This window comes from Bos grunniens, chromosome 7 (genome assembly GCF_055505025.1).
Source record: "Bos grunniens cultivar Pamir isolate PY7600 chromosome 7, Bosgru_T2T1.0, whole genome shotgun sequence".
NCBI lineage: Eukaryota > Metazoa > Chordata > Mammalia > Artiodactyla > Bovidae > Bos > Bos grunniens.
The window spans coordinates 26,429,730-26,451,259 of record NC_141171.1 but is presented as its reverse complement, the minus strand read 5'-3'; the positions used below and the strand labels follow the sequence as shown (position 1 = coordinate 26,451,259).

The following is a 21,530-nucleotide window of genomic DNA, read 5'->3' as shown; positions in this document are numbered from 1 at the left end:
TGACTTTTAGACAAGTGACCAAAGCTCAGACTAATCCAAATCTGAGCTTGGTCTGTTTTCCAAGGCCCAAACCAGCATTTTTTTCTTTTAGTTTAGCTGTTGTACATAATAGAAACCAAGGATTGAATAGTTACCTTTTTAAAAAAATTAGTTCTCATTTCTTTATGCATTCAGTGAGCCAGCCCCCCAGGAGTTGGATGCATCTCTACACTCCATTATCAACTTTTTTACCTTGAATAATTGCTGCACAGCTGCTGCTCCATACCACCTAGAAATCATGTTCCTCATCCCCCGCTCTTGCATCCTTCCTTCTCAAACCACACAGTTCTGTGAGCCAGGATCATGCTTGAAAATATTACTTCTGATACCAGTTATGTAGGTTTTAAATCCAGTTCTAATGTTTGGGAGGATTTTTTCCCCCACACTACCAAGCCATTCTAGGACATAGCTATCTGTACTATAATTCAGTATTGACACTGTCTACCAAGAGATAGCGCCAGAAGCTGAGGGTTCTGTCTCACAAGACTGTCCCAGTTCCCAGATGCCAATAGCAAGCCTCGGCTATCACCTGGAATTCTCACTGGCATACTATATATAGACTGGGGGTTGCAGTTACCTCCTCCTTAGGAAGTCCATTTACTCACTAAATCACCAATTTCTTAAAAAGAATATAACTCAGGAACAGCCAGATGGAAGAGATGGATAGGACAAGGTATGGGGTAAAGACATACAGTTCCTCTGCCATCTCTGAGCCCCATTCTTTTCAAATCTTCACATGTTCACCAACCTGGAATCAGCAAATCCTCTGCTTTTGAGTTTTTATGGAGGCTTTATTACACAGTATAACTGATTGAACGTCAAGCCTCTGTCCCCTCCCCAGAGGTTGGGTGGGATGTGGGTGGTGAAAAGGAACAAAAATTCCAACTCTTGTCACAAGGTTGATTCCCTTGGCTACAAACTTCTGTCCTTAAGTTACCTGAGAGCTTTTCAAATATCCCCTCAACACAACAAAAGATAGCCTTTGTATGGCCCTTATTGCTTAGAAAGTCCAAGGCAGCTTGTTGTCAGAAACTGGGGACAAAGACCAAATATGCATTTCTTAAATTATAAGTCACAGAATCCCAAACATTATATTCTGACAAGGATTTGTTCCAAATTGGCCAATTGGTTCAAACACCAGTGAATCAATTTACAGAGGTGAATATATGAACAGATTAAGGGAGAAAAAGGATTTCATTAGTTGGAATTTGCTAGAAGTAACAACCATGCTTGGAAATCAAAAGAAAGCTGGAGTAGCAGTACTCCTATCAGATACAATAGACTTTAAAATAAAAACTTTTACAAGAGACAAGGAAGGATGCTATATAATGGTCAAGGGATCAGTCCAAGAAAAAGATGTAAGAGTTGTAAACATATATACACATAGCATAGGAGCACCTCAACATATAATGTAAATGTTAACAGCCATAGAAAGAGAAATTGAAAAAAATAATAATAGTGGGGATTTTTAACAACCCACTTACACTACTGGTCGGATTATCCAGACAGAAAATTAATAAACACATGCCTTAATTGACCCATTAGACCAGATAAACTTAATTGATATTTATAGGACATTCCATCTGAAAGCAGCAGAATATACTTTCCTCTCAAAGTGCAAACGGGACATTTCTCCAGGATAGATCACATCTTGGGTCACAAATCAAGCATCTGTAAATTTAAGGAAATTGAAACCATAGCAAGCATCTTTTCCAATCACAACACTATGAGGTTAGAAATTAGTTACAGGGGGAAAAAACTATAAAAAAGCACAAACACAGGAGGCTTAACAGTGTTACTAAATAACCAGTGTATCACTGAGGAAATCAAAAAGTACTAGAGAAATGACAGCAAAACCACAATCCAAAGCCTGTGGGATTCAGCAAAAACAGTTCTAAGAAGCTTATAGCAATACAGTCTTACCTCAAGAAATAAGAAAAACCTCAAATAAATAACCTAACCTTACATCTAAAGGGACTAGATAAAGGAGAAACAAAACATAAAGTTAGCAGACAAAAGAAATCATAAAGATCAGAGCAGAAATAAATGAAATAGAGACAAAGCAATAGGAAAGATCAATGAAACTAAAAGCCAGTTATTTGAAAAGATAAACAAAATTGACAGAGCTTTAGCCATCAAGAAAAAGGACTTAAATCCATAAAATTATAAATGAAAAAGGGGAAGTTTACAACTGACACAGCAGAAATAAAAAGATCATAAGAGACTGCTATAAGCCACTGTATGCCAATAAAATGGATAACCTAGAAGAAGCAGACAAATTCTTAGAAAGGTACAACCTTTATAGACTGAACCAGGAAGAAGTAGAAGATACGAACAGTTCAGTCACAAGTACTAAAATTGAAACTATGATCTTAAATCTTCCAATAATAATAATAATAATAATAAAAAAACAACTCCAGAACCAGATGGCTTCACAGGCAAATTCTATCAAACATTTAGAGAAGAGTTATCACTCATCTTTCTTAAAATCTTCCAAAAAATCCCAGGGGAAGGAACACTCAGGCATGTTCTGCGAGCCCATTACCCTGATACCAAAACCAGACAAAAATATCACAAAAAATGAAAATTACAAACCAGTATCACTGATGAACATACACACAAAACTCCTTGACAAAATACTAGCAAACTGAATCCAGCAATACCTTAACAGGATCATAGACCATGATCCAGTGGGATTTATCCCAGGGATGCAAGAATTCTTCAATATCTGCAAATTAACCAATGTGATACACTATATTAACAAATTGAAGAATAAAAACCATACGATCGTGTCAGTAGATGCAGAAAAAGCTTTTGACAAAGTTCAACACCCATTTATGATAGAAACTCTCCAGAAAGTGAGCACAGAGAGCACCTACCCCAACATAATGAAGGCCATATACGATAAGCCCACAGCAGTCATTCTCAGTGGTGAAAAATGGAAAGCATTTCCTCTAAAGTCAGGAATGAGACAAGTGTGTCCACTCAGCACTTTTAGTCAACCACATTTTGGAATTCCTAGCCACCGAAACCAGAGAAGATAAAAGAAAGAAAAGAAATCCAAATTGGAAAAGAGTAGAACTGTCAGTTTGCAGATGACATGATACTATATATAGAATATCCTAAAGATGCTATCAGAAAACTACTAGAGCTTATCTGTGAATTCAGTCAAAATATAGGATACAAAATTAATACATAGAAATCTGTTGCATTCCTATACATTAGCAATGAAATATCAGAGAAATCAAGGAAACAATCCCAGTTACCGTCAAATCAAAAAGAATACTTAGGAATAAACCTGCCTAAGGAGACAGAAGACTTCACTCTGTTCTTCAATCAATATCTTACAGTTCTCAAAGACGGCACAAACAGATGCAGAGATACACCATGTTCTTAGATGGGAAGAATCAATGTTGTGAAGATGGCTGTAGTACCCAAAACAGTCTACAGATTCAGTGCAATACATACCAGATTATCAATGGCATTTATTCACAGAATTAGAACAAAGAATTCTACAATTTGTGTGGAAACACAAAAGACCACAAATAGCCAAAGCAATCTTGAGAAAATAAAATCAACTGGAGGAATTGGGCTCCCTGACTTCATAGTAATCAAAACAGTATGGTATTGGCACAAAAACAGACACATAGGTCAGTGGAACAGGATAGACGGTCCAGAGATACACACACACACCTATGGTTACCTAAGCTATGACAAAGGGGGCAAGAATATACAATGGAGAAAAGACAGTCTCTTCAGAAAGTGGTGGTGGGAAAACTGGACAATGGCATGTGAAAGAATGAAGTTAGAATACGCCCTAACACTGTATACAAAAGTCAGCTCAAAATGGATTAAAGACCTAAATGTGAGACTGGACACTTTAAAACTTTTAGAGGAAAACATAGGCAGAAGAGTCTTTGACATAAATTGCAGCAGTATCTTTTTGGATCCACCTTCTAGAGTAATGAAAACAAAAATGAACATAAATGGGACCTAATGAAACTTAAAAGCTTTTGCACTGCAAAGGAAATCATAAATAGGATGAAAAAACAATCCTCAGAATAGGAGAAAATATTTACAAATGACAAACTGACTGACAAGGGATTAATCTCTAAAATAAACAAACAGCTCTTGAAGCTCAGTATCAAAACAACCCAATCAAAAAGGGACAGACGACCTAAATAGACATTTCTCCAAAGAAGACGTACAGATGGTCAACAGGCACCACAACTATTGAGCCTGTGCTCTAGAGCCCGGGAACTGCAAATGTGCCGCAGCTACTGAAGCCTGCGCACCCCAGAGCCCGTGCTCCCCAGCAAGAGAAGTCACTGCAGAGAGAAGCCTGCACATGCAACCACAGAAAAGCCTCCGCACCAATGAAGACCCAGCACAGCGCAAAAGAAATATCTTTTAAAAGTTTAAAAAAGATTTAGATTGTATGTTAACCACGAGTTTAGTGTGTCAGTGTGGACATTTTAAATCAAGTACATGCGTGCAACTTTTTTTTTTTTTTTGCCACCTTATAATTTCATACATTTGGCAGCATAGCTGTGTTTCTCATGGTTTGTCATAATCTCTACTAAAAGTAACTTGAGGGACTTTGAAATGTCACTTATACCTAGTTCCAGTGATTTTATTTTTAATGTATTAAAAAATACTCTCAATTTCTTTTTTCCTGAGGCTCAAAGTCTGACTCCCCAGGACTACAATCTGAGGTGGTCTGGCCTTTTGGTGACAGTGGGTGAAGTCCTGGAGAAGAGTTTACTCAATGTCAGCCGGACTGATTGGCATATGGCTTTCACTGGCATGTCTCGTCGGCAGATGATCTACAGTGCGGCCAAAGCGATAGCAGGCATGTATAAACAGCGCCTGCCCCCCAGGACTGTGTGAGAAGCCTGGCCCCAGCCTACTGACACTTGCTCACTTGGAGCTACTGGTAGAGAAGAGACAGACCCTTAAACTGGACAACTTTAGTCAGTCCAACTGTTCTGATCATTTCCTGTAGGCTGCAGTTTTTCTTTTCTAGAAAGGTGTGGTATCATTCCAGTAGATGAAAAGAAACAGGTCCTTTTTATGATTATATAATTTTACGTACCATAGTTCTCAAAAAATGGATAAATATTTTTATAGGACAGTTTGATATACCAGATTTATAAGGTGCAAATTCATGTGCTGAGGTATTTAACTTAATGATATGTACTTGATTATTATTTTGTTTTTTAAGAAATAGTTGACTAAAGAACATGTTTACTGAATATTGTTTAAAGGCATTGTTTCTTTTAATTCATGATTAATATCTTCCCTGCCAGTCTTTGAAGCTTTTCGTGTATGCATGTGATCATATCTGAGGCTAAGCTGTGGGCTCACCAACAGACTGTAAGACACCTACTTGTAGGGAGATGGTGCACTTTTCTATGCATATTTTTAACATCGGCCAGAATAGCAGAATTGATCATTTTCCTTTTGGTTATCATATTATACACATATGGTCTGAAAAATCCTTTTTTTTTTTTTTTCCAAGTAAGTTTCAGCATTTCACATTCATACTGTATGATAAACATTGGGATGATATATTTTATTTTTCATTGCTCTGTGACAACTAAGTGGCAAATGATTCCAGTCTATTTAAATTAGAAGCATTAGGTATTTTTGAAATAATACCATTCAGCACTTCTAAGTAAACTCTTGACAGCAGCCATTATTTCTGCTTTAACTTATTTCTCCAGCTGTAATGGATAAATTTTTGAGAGGAAATTATTGTTTATGAGATTATATGACTTACTTTAAGGATACTTCTTATTTAGTTTGCCTTAAACACTGCTTTTCTAACTTTGTGCCCTTCTGCCTTTACTTTTTATGCAAGTTTTCAAAGAAACAATTTTATAGTGAACCTGGTTTATTCAGTGCATTATGTTTGTATTTAACGAAAGCTTCTTTTTCCCCCCAAATAATATATTTTACCAATTTTGGATTTATACAAATCAAAAATAAATACTTTGTCATATACTTTTGAACTCTATATATGAAAGTTTAAATAACTTTTGCAGATTGTTTCTTATATAAATGTAATTTAATTTTTATTTACTCTTCTATATAATTCTTTAGAGGTAAAAAAAAAATAGCACAATCTTATAAAATCTTTTAAGGTGTTGAAGCTATTATCCTGTACTGTCGTTATGTGTCCTGTTTGCTTTGTTTTAATATCATTTCAAGTACTTATTTGACTTCTATTGTTTTAACCTGAGGGTGATAAGATTACATATTAATTTTCTACCTATGTTATGTGTTAATTCCCATACCCTGTATAATGACCGTTGAGTGCAATTCAGATATCTGTGTCATTAAAAATGAGAGAGAGAAGACAGATGTGGTCAGTTGCTATAGCATAATACTTACTTTCCCTTTTTACTGGTATTTATGGAACACTTCATCTGTGTTTTCTCCATCTTCCATGATTAAGGGAAGCCTTTTCTCTAACATTTCTTTTATTTTAAAAAGCTGCCCGTTATCATGGTGTGAGACTAACAACACATCACTGTTAGGCGTGCAGGAACATATGCCCATACTTCATATTTCTGCTTTTCTCCCTTCTATTATAGGGAGATTTTACAGATCCTAAAAATAATCCAAGTTTTCTTTTGATTTTACCAAATCTCAGATATCTTAATTGATGTTTTTGGGGGATTGTCTTCATAAAATAACTTAACATTGACATCCCATTAGAGGACAGTCTTCAGGTCATCACATAGCAATGAGAGTTATCCTATGATTTGGGTGCAGCTGATTTTCCTGTAGATGGTAATTTGCACCTTCTGCTCTTTGTGAGTGGGTAAGGACTAGGGAAGGGCAGATGGAAAAGATGAATACATGATCTCATTCTGGCCTCTTATTCCTTTTTTGGCCCAGAGTTACCTTTGAAAGGTTGATGCTCATGACTGATTCCACGTAGTCAACGTTCCCAGCTTCTTGTTTATTTTTTCATGCTTGGATTTCCTTGTCATATCATACAAGGTACAAGAAAAGTAATCTCTCACACACCACCGCATCCTGGGCCAGGCAGTCTTTTACTGTTGGTATTGTGGCATGAGATGTGCTGCTCATCAGCCTAAGGCCCCAGCTCCCTTCACCAGTCATCCAGCTGTCCTGTTCTATTCCTGCTTGCTTCCTTATAACTCCCCTACTAGCATTTTTTAGGGTGAGTTGAGCTGAGACTATTTCTTTTTATTTTACCCTCAAGCATCTTGGGACTACTTATCTTTAACACGGTTCTTTGCCACTACTGTTTTGGTCATGTTTGTGTGTGTGTGTATATGTTTTTTTTTTTTTTTTCTTTTGAAGTGCACCCAGAACTACTTACTGAATTTGAGAAGTTTGTATACTTTTTAGTTAAGAAGTGTGAAAGAGAATAGGAAAAAATATGCAGGAAGAGTAACATCAACCTCAATTGACAGAAGGTTATTCAGATTACTCACATTAATAGCATCTTGTTACTAAGTATATCGGGTAACCTAGAGCTGGGCCCCAGATTCTGGGTAGAAAAGATTGAGCCAGTATCAGTAGTTTTCTCCTCTGAGTCTCTTCTTATTACTTCCCCTTTCTTTGTGCTTTCTCTCAAAGATTAATGAGGTAGAAAATTGAGATGAATGGATATAGACAAAATGGTAGTATGATAGTAAATATAAGTAGATAACAGATGAAAGTGTATTATATACATTAATTCAAAATCATGCAAATTACTAATACACTCAGGGCCAGCTAAATTAGTTTAAGATACTGTTGAAATTTACTTTGTTCCTTGGCTAGAAAAATTTTTAAACAGGAATTTGTGTTCTGTGAAGCCAAACTGGTAACATTCTATGTTCTAAAAGATGTTGGGTTATACATAAATTAAGAAACTTGGATTTTTACTCCCAGAATACGGAGAATAAGCTCTGGGAGTTGGTAATGGACAGGGAAGCCTGGCATGCTGCAGTCAATGGGGTCGCAAAGAGTCGGACACGACTGAGCAACTGAACTGAACTGATGCAGGATGATGTATTGGATAAAGCCAATTTTGTACATATGTAAATATGTCATAAATAAATAATACCTCAATTTATATCCCAAGTGATTTTTCAAATGTTAATCATATTCATATTATATTAGAAGGACCCCATTTTCCTTTTTGTCTCAACTTGCTACTGGCTGCCAAGAATTATGGAATAGCAACTTTGCCCATCTTTCAAGTGGAACGGTAACATTCAAATACAGTTGACCCTTGAACAGTGAAGGCTTTGGGGAGCTGACCCCTAAACATACAAGTCCATATCAAGTCCACATACAACTTTATAGTTAGTTCTCCATAGCCATAATTCCACATCAGAGATCAACCAACCACTGATTGTGTAGTACTGTTCTGCATATTTATTGAAAAAACTGTGTATAAGTGGACCTGCACAGTACATACCCAGTTGTGCCAGAGTTTCTAACTTCAAGGTTAAAGAAATCAGGATATTTGGGGGAAAAGGATACATTGGAGGTAGAAGGCAAGAAGTTAAGGCTGTTTTCATGAGGAACCCTCTCTGGTCATGAGTTTAATTTACCCTTGACCTCCAGGTGTATCCTCTTTTAAAAAAGAAAAAACAGTTTATTTCTTACTCTGTTTTCTATTCTGAGTCTGTGATCCCAAGATAAGAGATTTTTCTTTTGTTTTGGTGGGGAGGGGGTACATGCCAAAAAACAATAGGATATTGATTTGAGGGCTTTGTTTATTTGCCAAAAAGCAAACTCCGGGGCTTTCCTGGTAGCTCAGCTGGTAATCCTGCAGTGCAGGAGACCCCAGTTCAACTCCTGAGTCGGGAAGATCCCCTGGAGAAGGGAACAGCTACCCACTCCAGTATACTTGGGCTTCCCCGGTGGCTCAGCTGATAAAGAATCCATCTGCAATGTGAGAGACTTGGGTTCAATCCCTGAGGTGGGAAGATCCCCTGGAGAAGCGAACAGCTACACACTCCAGTATTCTGGCCTGGAGAATTCCATGGACTGTATAGTCCATGGGGTTGCAAACAGTCAGACACAACTGAGCGATTTTCACTTTCAAACTCAAGTGCAGCCTGGTATGTTGCAGTCCATGGGGTGGCAGAGTTCCAGCACACTTAGGGACTGAATAACAATAAAGTATTGTTTTCAGTAGACAAGAAAAAAGCAGTTTAGAGCCCAGGAAAAGCCCTGTAAAATTCATACTTTGTTTCAGAATGAACTGGAAGAGGAGGAAAAAATATTCAGCAACAGAAACAAAATTGGCAAAGTCATTATTAAGGAAATTTAATAATTTAAGGATGAAGGAAATCTTTGGAATAATCCATAAAGTGAACTCATTTTAAGGATTTAAAGCAGTCAGAAAGAAAAGAGGAGCTAACATTTATGAGATAAGTACCTACAGTTAGACAATGGAGTAGACACTTAACTTTTATAGATGACATAACCGAATCATACTAAGCTGCTTTTCCAATATCATCACAACAAACAAGTTACAGAGATAGAAGTCAAATGGGAATGTGTGACTTGCTAAACCATTTTCTTCCAAGACAGCCTGAATATTTGCTTCAGGAAATTAAAGAGTAAATCACTTATAATTATTTGTTGAATCTAACTGAATTCAAATAGTGGCATGAGGACTTTGCCCTAGTGTACTTTTAATTTTACAATATTATGTTTAAGGAAAACTATGCTTTTATTTTTAATTTGAGAGGGCTATTTTGGGCTTTGCTGCTGGTATGAAAATATATTTCTGATAGCTGATTATTCTAACTCCCCAAATTAGGAAACCATAAACTAGGTTTACCTTTGAGTATCATTTTTAGGATAAATGCCAGAAATGTCATTATTGTTAAACTAGTTTTCAAGCAAGATAATGACCACATATATTATTAAACATCATAAAAAGACATACGGCTGCTTTAGAAATATCTTTTTGAGAATCACTGCTGTAATACAAATCCTGACTCATTCTGCATATACTAAGATATTTCAGAGAGCCACGTCACCAAGATGGCAACACAGGTTGTTCTTGACTTTGCCTCCTCTCACAAGAAGACCAGCTAAGAATTATTCATGGACAAGCTACCATTAAGAGAATCCCAAGTCGTGCAGATGAGGCTTGAGCGTTTCCCAGTGCCACAGAGACCTAAACACCACGTTAGATGATAAAAAGGAATGGTACACACCAGCTGCTCTGCTCCTCTCCTAGGCTGGAACAGCACCGTGCTGTGAGCCGATGGTAGGAAAAAAGCCTAGGAGTGACACCCGGGATCATGGGTGGTTCTGCGGAAGCTGCTGCTCTGGTTTCCACTGGAGGGTGCAGGAGAATCTTAAGGGCATGGCCACTGGGAATCTGATTGTGATGGAGACGGGAGAAGCAATAACCAGATCTCAGATCTTGGGAGTTCATACGTATAGTACTCAAGTGCCAAGAGCAGCTTTGCTTATCTACAGAACCAAGTCAGTGGAGCAACCTGATGAGGGAGCTTGGCAGGTGCAGGTCTATCTGATTCAGGTCCTCACATGAAAAGCCTAAATAGTTGTGGAACCTGCTCTGCCCCAGTCCAGATAAAGGGGTTTAGCCACAGGCCAGCAGACAAGGCCTGCCTGACCAGAAAGGCTGGCATGAATGCCTAGAAGCTGCACAGCCCAGCAATACTTGAGCAGAGGATTGGCAGGCAGAGCTTAGGGTGTAGAGCAAGCCAAGTGGTTCTGTTCAGCCAGAGAACTTGGGACACAGGATGACCTGAGTCATGACCACAAACCAAAAGCCTTACTGGCCTTGAGGTGTGGTCTCCCACTGTGTCCTGACAGGGAAACAAATTTGAAGCACCACCAATTCCTAGATACACCCATCAGCCTACTCAAAGGGAACCTAACTAGGAAGCTTTGTAGTCCATCCAGCAGCCATGCTTACAGTGGAACTTGACACAGAACACAGCCCATGGTTTTTCCCATCTGCAAGCAAAGCCACTGGCCCCACCTGACCAGGGAATTCATTTAGTCTTGCTTGATTTGGGTCTCCAGAAAACAACCTGGGCTCTGTCCTGCTGTCCTGCCATAGCAAGGAAGCTAACTCATTGCTGCACCTTTGCTGAGTATATATCCAACCCTGACTGCCTAGTAAGCCTGACCAGAGAATCCAGATAGCTGCAGAGCCCATCCTATAGCCTAACTTGGGCAGTTTTATCCAACTGTTTTCAGCCAGTGGCACTCTCATTCTGAACCTCAGAGCTTGGCAGTGACTTCACCCCAAAATATACCTTGATAGCAAGCACCACCTGCCCAAGGATGTTACCAGCAGACATGTCCAGACACTCAAACTGAGCTGACCAGTGATTAACTTTCTCTGCCAATGTGGACCTGTAAATTCTGGAAAAGAAGACGGCTTACTCAAACGCACAGATTGCAGTGTAAGGAATCAAGGATCACATAAATGGAGGTAAACATAACACCACCAAAGGAAACATACATATCTAAACGTTAACCATAAAGAAACGGAGATTATGAATAGTCAGACAAATAATTATGAATAACCCTCAGAGAAGTTCAGTGAACTGTAGAAACACATTGACAACTAAACCAAGTTAGGAAAACAAAGCTTGAACAAATGAGAAGTTCAAAAAATGGAAATCACTAAAATAAATAATCCAGAAATCTTAGAACAGAAAAGCACAATAACTAAACTGAAGATTTAAATTCAGAAGCTCACATGCAGACTTGGCTGTGCAGAATAATCAATGATCTAGAAGACAGGACACTGAAATTATTGAGTCAGAGGGAGGAAATGGAATGAAAAAACCTTCAGGAATTATGGAATTATGGGATGCCATCAAAAGAAACACTATCTGCATTATGACAATTTCAGAAGGAAAAGAAAAAGGACAGGAATTACATTTAAAGTTGCAATGGTTGAAAACTTCCCAAACCTGGGGAGAGAAATGGACATCCAAATCCATGAGCCACAAAGGACCCCAAAGAGGTTGAACCTGAATAGGGCTCGACAGTGACACATTATCATTAAATTGTTAGAAGTTGAAGGAAATTTTGAGAACAGTAAGAGAGAGAGGGAAGGGAATCCCCATACAAGGGAATCCTCATAAGGTTACAGGCAGATTTCTCAACAGAAAAATTTCAGGTCAAGACAGAATGGGATGTTGCGTTCAAAATACTGAAATCAAAAACCTGGTCAACCCAGAATTCTTTATCTGATAAAACTGTTTTTCAGAAATGAAGAAGATAGAAGACTTTCCCAAATAAACATAAGTGGAGGGAATTCATCACCACTAGACCTGCTTACAAGAAATGGGTTCTCTGAATGGAAGTATAGACGCCAATTAACATGTTAATATAAGGAGGTAGTGTAAAACTAACTGATAATGATAAGTATATTGTCAAAGTTAGATTTTGTAATATGGAAAAGGTGGTGCTTAATGCACTTAAATTCTAGTATAAAAGTTTAAAAAATAGTGAAAGTATCCATAACTCAAATAATGATTTGTTATTTATATGAAAAAATATTAATGGCTATTAATAACATAATAAAATATCTTATTAATAAAATTAATAATGGTGTTATTGGTAACATCAGTATTCTAAAGTGTGCAGGGAAGGAGAAGGTGTCAAGTTTAGGAAGGCTATTGAAGTTATCAGTTTCAAATAAGGTGTTATAATTTTAAAATATTTTATGTAAGTCTCATTGTAACCAAAAGGGAGAAACCCTACAGTAATTACGCAAAACAACATGATTAAGAGATCAAGCATATGGATACCAAAAGAAATCAAACGAAGTCAGCAGGATAAGAAACCAGGAATGATTCTACACCACAGCCATAAAAAATTAAGGAAATGACAACAAGTAAGTCCTTACCTTTCAACAATGACTTCAGACATACATGGATTAAATTCTCTGATCAAAAGGCATTAAATGAGTGCATTAAAAAATAAGATAAAAAAAATAAGATCCAATGATTTGCTGCCTATAAGAGTTTTTTTTTAAAGATAGAGACTGCTAACAGAGTTAAAAGAAGAAATAGCAACGTAATAATGGAAATACATCCTATTCTCATGGGTTGGAAGGATTAGTGTTCTTACAAAATGGCCCTAGTCCCCAAAGCAATGTACAGATTTAATGTGATTTCAATTATATTACCCATAGCACTTATTCATAGAACTAAAACAAATAGCTCCCCCCCCCCCCGCAATTTATATAGAACCATGAAAGACTCAGAAATGCCAAAGCAATACAGAAGGAAAAAGTCAAAGCGGAAGGCAAAAGGCTCCTAGACTTAAGACAATACTGCAAAGTCAAACTAGCATGGTGTTGGCACAAAAACAGGCATGTGGATTAATGGAACAGAATAGAGAGCCCTGAAATAAACCCAAACACCTAGAATCTATCTTGACCAATGAAACAAGAATAGACAATGTGAAAAAGACAATCTCTCCAACAAATGGTGCTGGAAAAGCTGGAGAGCCCCATGAAAATCAATGAAGACAGAACACACTCTAAGACCATACACAAAGGTTAAATCAAAGTCATTTAGATTCAAATATAAGATGAAACCATAATCTCTAGGGAAAAAAAATAGGTAAAACACTCTCGGACATAGATTGTAACAATTTATGTCAATTGTAACAATTGACATGGTAACAACTGTAAATTCTTAGGTCAGTCTCCCAAAAGTGAAAGTGAAGTCGTTCAGTCATGTCGGACTCTTTGTGACCCCACGGACTGTAGCCTACCGGGCTCCTTCGTCCGTGGGATTCTCCAGGCAAGAGTACTGAATGGGTTGCTGTTTCCTTCTCCAGGAGATCTTCCCAACCCAGGGATCGAACCTGGGTCTCCCGCATTGCAGGCAGACGCTTTACCATCTGAGCCACCAGGGAAGACTCCAGTCTCCCAAGGGAGTAGAAAAAAAACAAAAATTAAAAAATGGAAGCTAGTCAAACTTACAAGCTTCTGTATAGCAAAGGAAACCATAAACAAAATAGGCAAAAGACCTAAGTAGACATTTTTTCAAATAAGACATACACATGGCCACCAGACAGCAGTATTGAGTTTCCTCCCAAAATTAAAAATTGAGTTACTTAATGATCTACCAGTTCCACTCTGGGTATTTATCCAAGTGAAAAAGAAAGAAAACACTAACTCAAAAAGTTATCTGTACCCTCATATTCCTTGCAACATTATTTATCATAGCCAAAATGTGGAACTACCTAAGTATCCCTAATGCATGAGTGAATATAGAAGATGTGATGCATATATGAAATGGAATATTATTCCACTTAAAAAGAAGGAAAATCTTGCCATTTACAGCAACGTGGATGGACCTTGAGGGCATCAGGCTAAATAATACAGGCCACAGAAAGACAAATACTAAACGATGTCCCCTGTGTGTGGAACCACGAAACCACCACCACAATAACAGCAACCACAAACTCCTCATAGAAAAAGAGATCAGATTTGTGGTTACCAAAGACAGGGGGTTGGGGGAAGGGACAACTGAACCAAGATGATCAAAAGGGACAAACTTCTAGTTATAAATATGTACTAGGGATATTGTACAAGAGAGTGACTGTACTTAATCCTGCAGTATGATATATATAAAAGTTGTAAAGAAAGTACATCCTAAAGAGCTATCATTTTTTAAAAGTTTTTTTTTTCTTTTTGACTTCCTCTTTTTAATGTTTCCTTGATGAGATGAGGGATGCTTAGTAAACTTACTACAGTGTTCATTTCACAATAAGTCAAACCATTGTAATGGTTTATATCTTAGATGTATACAGTGGTGTATGCCAATTATACCTCAATAAAACTGGAAAAAAATTAACAAGTGTTGGCAAGGATGTGGAGAGAAGGGAACACTTGTGCACTGTTGATGGGAAGGCAAATTGCTATTAAACAGTATGGAGGTTCCCCCCAAAGTTAAAAATAGAACTATTGCATAGATCCCTCAGTTCTACTTCTGGGCATTTATCCAAAGTAAATAACAACAATAACTTGAAAAGCCATCTGCACCCTCATGTTCATTGCAGCCTGGCTCAGAGTACCCAAGACATGGGAGCATCCTACATGTCCATTTGATTTGACAGATGAATGGATAAAGAAATTGTAGTACTGGGTTTCCCTGGTGGCTCAGTGGTAAAGAATCCATCTGCCAATGCAGGAGACACAGGTTCAATCCCTGATCTGGGGAAATTCCACATGCCTTGGATCCACTAGGCAGATGCACCATAACTACGGAACCTGTGCTCTAGAGCCTGGGAATTCCAACTACCGAGCCCACATATCACAACTACTGAAGCCCATGTGCCCTAGAGCCCTTGCTCCACAACAAGACTAGCCACCAAAATGAGAAGCCTGCACACCTCACCTGAAGAGTAGCTGCTGCTCACCACAGCTAGAGAAAAGCTCATGCAGCAATGAAGACCCAGCACAGCCAAAAAAAAATTTTTTTTAAAGAAACTGGCACATATATACAATGGAATACTCTGCAGCAATATAAAAGCATGAAATAGTAACATTTGCAGCAACAAGGATGGACTTCGTGACGATCATACTAAGTGAAGTAAGTCAAGGAGAGACAAGTACCATGTGACATCACTTATGTGGATTCTAAATGATGCCACAAATGAGCCTATCTGCAAAACAGAAACAAACTCACAGACATAGAGAACAGACTTGTGATGAACCAAGTAGGGGGAGGAAAGGTGGAATGGGAATTTGAGGTTGGCAGGTGCAATCTATTGTACATAGAATGGATAAACAACAAGGTCCTCCTGTACGGAACAGGGAACTACATTCAATATCCTGTGGTAAACCATAATGGAAAAATATGTAAAAAGAATGCATACATATGCATCACTGAATCACTGTGCTGTGCAGCAGAGACTAACACACATTATAAACTAACTATAAGCCAATTAAAAATAATATAACTGGAACATTAATCCTCCATTCTCAACAATATTTTGGTCATCCAGAAAGAGAATTCATAAGCAAAAAGAGGATCTGAACAACACTAGAGACCAAAGAAATCTAAGAGACACGTATAGAACATTCTATCTGACAGCATCAATTTATATATTCTTCTCAAGTGCCCATGAACCATTTTTTAGGCTAGATCATGTGTTAGGCCACAAAACAAGCCTTAGCAAACTCAAGAAGGGTGAAGTATCCTCTCTGACCACCATGGCATGAAACTAGAGATCAATAGCTGGAGAAAGATGGGAAAATTCATAAATGCATGGATATGAAGACTTCTGAACAACCAATGTATCAAAGAAGAAGTTAAAGGAGATATAAAGAAATTTCTAGGGACAAATGGAAATAGAAGCACAACATACCAAAACTGAGATAAAGCAAAAGCAGTTCTAATTGAGAAGTCCATAGCGATATATGCCTACTTTAAGCACAAAAGTTATATTAAAAAAAAAAAACTAACCTAACTTAATGCATTAAGGAAGTATAAAAAGTAGTACAAACTGAATCTAAAATTGGTACAAGGTAGGAAATAAGAAAAGATTAGGGCAGAAATAAGTGAAATAGAGAATAAGAGAATAAGAAAACAATAGAAAAGATAAATCTAAGGGCTGGATCATTGAAAAGATAAAATTAATAAGCCATTAGCTAGACTAAACAAGAAAAAAAAGAGGATCCAAATCAATGAAATTATAAGTGAGAAATGAGACATCATAACTGATACCACAAAAATACAAAGGATTGTAACAGCCACTACATGCCAACAAGCTGGCAGTCTTAAAGAGGAGAAGTTCATAGAAACATACAAACACGATGGAATCGGAAAGAACAGAACATTGGTAAAGACCTATAAGGAGGCTGAATTAAGCACCTGAAAACCTCCCAATGAATAAAAGCCCAGGACCAGATGTCTTCATGGGTGAATGTTAGCTAACATTTAAAGAAGACTCAATCCCAAGTCTCAAATAGTTTCAGAAATTCTTAGAAGGAACACTACCAGACTCATGTTGTGAGACTCTATTACCCTGACACCAAAGCAAGAAAAGGATGCTACCAGAAACGTACAGGCTAATATCCCTGATGAATATAGATGCAAAGATGCTGACTTAAATACTAGCAAACTGAATTTGGCAGCACATTAAAAGGATCATTCACCTTGATCCATTGTGATTTATCCCTGGGATGCAAGGATGGTTCAGCATACACAAAAATCAACATGATATATGTCATTGATAGAATGGAAGGGGTGGAGGAACGTCTGAACATCTAAAAAACTGGTGAAATTCAACATCTGCTCAAGGTAAAGACTCTGAACAAATTAAATAGAGAAGGAACAGACCTCAACATAAAGGTCATAACAAGTCCACATGTAACATGATACTCAGTGGTGAAAGATTGAAAGCTTTCCTTTAGAATCAGGAGCAAGAAAAGGATGCTCCCTCAGCATTTGTATTTATCATAGTATTGGAAGTCCTACCAAATAATACAGGCTACAGGAAGAATAAAAGTCCTCAGAACTGAAAAAGAAGGACAACTCTCTCTATTTGCAGATGACATTATTTTATACATGGAAAATCCAAAAAAAAATCTTGATCTAATCATCCACATGAGTAAAGTTGCAGGACAAAAAATTAACATACAAAACTCAGTAATGCACCCACATATTAATGATGGCTATCTGAAAAAGAAGAAAATGATTCCATTTATAGCCACACTACCATGTTCATATTCCCTCTGGTGGCTTAGAGGGTAAAGCGTCTGCCTGCAGTGCGGGAGACCCAGGTTCGATCCCTGGGTCAGGAAGATCCCCTGGAGAAGGAAATGGCAACCCACTCCAGTACACTTGCCTGGAAGATCCCATGGATGGAGGAGCCTGGTAGGCTGCAGTGCATGGGGTTGCAAAGAGTCGGACACGACTGAGCGACTTCACTCACTCACCATGTTCATAGCAGTATTATTTATAATAGCCAAAACATGGAAGTATCTAAGCATCCACTGCTGGATGAATGGATAAAGACGATGTGATGCATATATGCAATGGAATATTATTCCATTTAAAAAGAAGGAAAATCTTGCCATTTACAACAACATGGATGGACCTTGAAGGCATTAAGCTAAATAATAAAAGTCGACAAATACCATATGATGTCACAGATATGGAGCCACAAAACCACCATCACCACCACCACAATAGTAACTGCCAAACTCCTCACAGAAATAGAGATAAGATTTGTGGTTACCAAAGACAGGGCACTGGGGAAAGGAGGAATTCAATCAAGTGTCAAAAGGGACAAACTTCTACTTATAAGATATATGTACTAGGGATAAAATGCACAGGAGGGTGACCATAACTAACACTGATGTATGATATACATAAAAGTTAAGAAAGGATATCCTAAAGAGTTATAGTAAAAAAAAGAAAAGGAGCTTTCCTTTTTTCTCTCTGGCTTCCTCTTTTTATTGTTTTCTTAGTGATATGAGGAGTGCTAACTAAACGTAGTGTTCATTTCACAATACAGATAAGTCAAACCATTGTAATGGTTTATACCTCAAATGTGTACAGTGTTGTATGTTAATTATACCTCAAGACAACTGGAAAATAATCAAGGGTTGGCAAGGACATGGAGAGAAGGGAACACTTGTCTCCTGTTGATAGGAAGGCAAATTTCTGTAGCCATTGTGGCAAACAGTATGGAGGTTCCCCCCAAAATTTAAAATTGAACTATTTCATGGATCCCTCAGTTCTACTTCTGGGTATTTATCCAAAGGAAACAAAAACAGTAACTTAAAAAGTTATCTGCACCCTCATATTCTTTGCCTAATTATTTACAATTGCCAAGACACGGAAGTAACCTAAGGGTCCACTGATTAAGAAGAAGTGGTATATATACATAATGGAGTCATAAAAATGAAATATTTTCACTTACAACAACATGAATGGACCCTTGAGGGCATTATGCTAAGTGGAAGACAAATACAGAGAAAGACAAATATATTGTGATCTTCATTTACATATAGAATCTGATTTTTAAAAAGTGCTAAGAAAATCAAACTTGTAGAGAACCTATTAGTGGTTTCCATTGTTGGGATGGTAAGCAGATAATAATGGGTAATGTTAAAAAATTAAAACTTACAGTTATTAAATATGCAAGTAATGGGGACCTTTATTATGTAAGTAATATGTAGCGTGACGACTATGTTCTTAGTCATATGACTTAGTTCTTAACACTATATTGTATATGTTAAAATTACTCAGAGAACAGATTTTTTTGTTCTCTAAGAAAAAATTTAACTGTGTGGTGATGAATATTACCTAGACTTATTGTGGTAATCATTTCACAGTATACACAAGTTCTACATCATTATGTTGTACACTTGAAATAATGCAATGTTTATTATAGTGTCAATTATATATTATATATATATATGTCAATTTTATCCTAATTTAAAAAATGGTAGAGGAGAAGGCAATGGCGCCCCACTCCAGCACTCTTGCCTGGAAAATCCCATGGACAGAGGAGCCTGGTGGGCTGTAGTCCATGGGGTCGCTAAGAGTCGGACACGATTGAGCGACTTCACTTTCACTTTTCACTTTCATGCATTGGAGAAGGAAATGGCAACCCACTCCGGCACTCTTGCCTGGAGAATCCCATGGACCGAGGAGCCTGGTAGGCTGCCATCTATGGGGTCGTACAGAGTCGGACACGACTGAAGCGACTTAGCAGCAGCTGCAGCAGCAGAGATAGCTTTATGGACAGGGAGAGGACTAATGAAGAGTTGAGGAGGCTGAGTTCTGGATAAAGAACAAAACTCAGAATGGTCAGGGAGAATGGTACAATGAGCTCTTCCAAGGCAGAGCAGGGGGCTCATTCAAGCCGAAGAGAAAAACATTTACTGAACTGGAAACCAGTATAGTACACTCCAGAGATTCCTGTTCTCATCTGTATTTGTGATTTTGCATTTGGTTGCTATAGGTAAGTTGGACAAACCGATACGACTTCTAGTTTACATAGACAATATCTACCCAGTTACCATTTTGTTTAAGCTAATTGCTACTGGAATGTGGATTGTAGCAGAATAGACTAAACTTGTTATTTGCTTTGTTATCTTTAGAAATTTTATGGGCTGAATTGTGCCCTTCCAAAATTCTTAGGTTGAATTCCTAAACTCGGTATTTTAGAAGCGGAAGAACTTGGAAATAAGATCTTTAAAGGTAACTAAGGTAAAACTGGACCTTTAGGGTTGATCCGAAGCCAGTATGACTGGTGACCTTAAAAGAAGGGACTAGGATACATGTCAGTGGAGGAAAGACCATGTGAAGACTCAGCGTGAAGAAAGCCATTTCCAAGCCGAGGAGAGAGGCTTCAGAAGACAGCATACCCTTGCTGGCCCTTTGAACTTCGAGCCCAAAGAACTGTAAGACATGAATCACCACTATATTGAAAAGCACTTAAAAAACTGTCTCAGGCAAAGTCAAATGCCAGTAGGGCTCAGGGAGGCAACAGAGGTGGGAAACGTGAAGGGGCTGCCCTGGCAAACGCATAACCCACCCATCAGGGACAGGAGTTCTCAGCTTCAGATAATTGCTGCCCTGGGGGACTATGGGCCTTGGTGTGGCAAGATTTGACTTTTTCCCTCCAAAAGTATCCAGATGTCAGGACTTTTATACAAATTTGCCCAGTTCTTAAAACCCTGACCAAAGAATTTATGACAAAGGATTGAGATCCAGTCTCTGGGCTCTCAGTTGTGACCTGTTGGAATCTAACTGTACAAATCTACGTGTCAATTCCCCTGAGAAGTTTTAAATGGGGAGAGTTCTGTGACTGGTGTGTGGTGGGGCCCCAAAGTGTGGGTTTGTACCAACTGATCTCAAGAGCTGGGTTTTGCTAGAGCAGCACGGGATGCTACATGTATATTATGGATATTGAGATCAGAGTTGCATTCAGTTCTCTCTCACGTAGATCACCTATCCTCTTTCACTGGGCTGTTTCCTCCACGCTTTCCTCCAAATAGTGTCAAGATGAGATTCTTTCTTTCCCACCTTTGCAGAGTTGCCATATCCAGGATAAATCCCAACACTTTGTGAAAAATTAGGACCTAATGCATTAGCCTAAAACTCCTCCTCCAACTTTTTATTTTCACTTATTTATTTAACATGGAAACAACAGGGAGAAAAAAATCAAGTGTGTCTAACAAACATACCTAATTAGATTCTGGGTCTCTTCTGTAACATAAAAAAACTGAAATACTTTTGAAGCTGAAGCACCAATTAGCAGGGCTTGTCATGGAGAGAACACTTATAAAGCAAAACTCAGTACCCCACTTTGAGGTTTGCGTAATGGCTTTTTGGCAGGCCCGGTGTTTTTCCCCTGTTTCTTTGCCTCTGTCTAATGCTTTAAAAGGGTGTCGTCAAGTGTTCTTGTCAGCAGGAACCTGGCATTAGTACCTGGCATTAATGTCTCCTTCCTGCACCCCCCTATTCCTTGCT

At 38.1% G+C, this 21,530-nt stretch overlaps 2 protein-coding genes across 5 annotated transcripts in view; one reads left to right on the top strand and one right to left on the bottom strand.

Annotated features, from left to right (window-relative positions):
• Nucleotides 1-8,137, top strand: part of PRRC1 (proline rich coiled-coil 1) — a 114,353-nt gene extending 106,216 nt beyond the window's left edge. For both annotated transcript variants that reach the window (XM_086410499.1, XM_086410498.1), the window contains exon 9: nt 4,720-8,137. In XM_086410499.1, the coding sequence (XP_086266625.1) occupies nt 4,720-4,929 (210 nt within the window). In that variant the 3' untranslated portion in view covers nt 4,930-8,137. The remainder of the gene's footprint in view (nt 1-4,719) is intronic.
• LOC147368940 (uncharacterized) overlaps nt 1-21,530 on the bottom strand; it is a 509,652-nt gene that overhangs the window by 21,328 nt on the left and 466,794 nt on the right. Inside the window, exon 6 of one of the 3 annotated variants that reach the window (XR_015166934.1) lies at nt 8,944-8,958. The exons of the other annotated variants lie outside the window; for them this stretch is intronic. The gene's annotated coding sequence lies outside the window, so the exon portion shown is untranslated. Of the gene's footprint in view, nt 1-8,943; nt 8,959-21,530 lie in introns of those variants that run through there. 3 annotated transcript variants of the gene reach the window in all.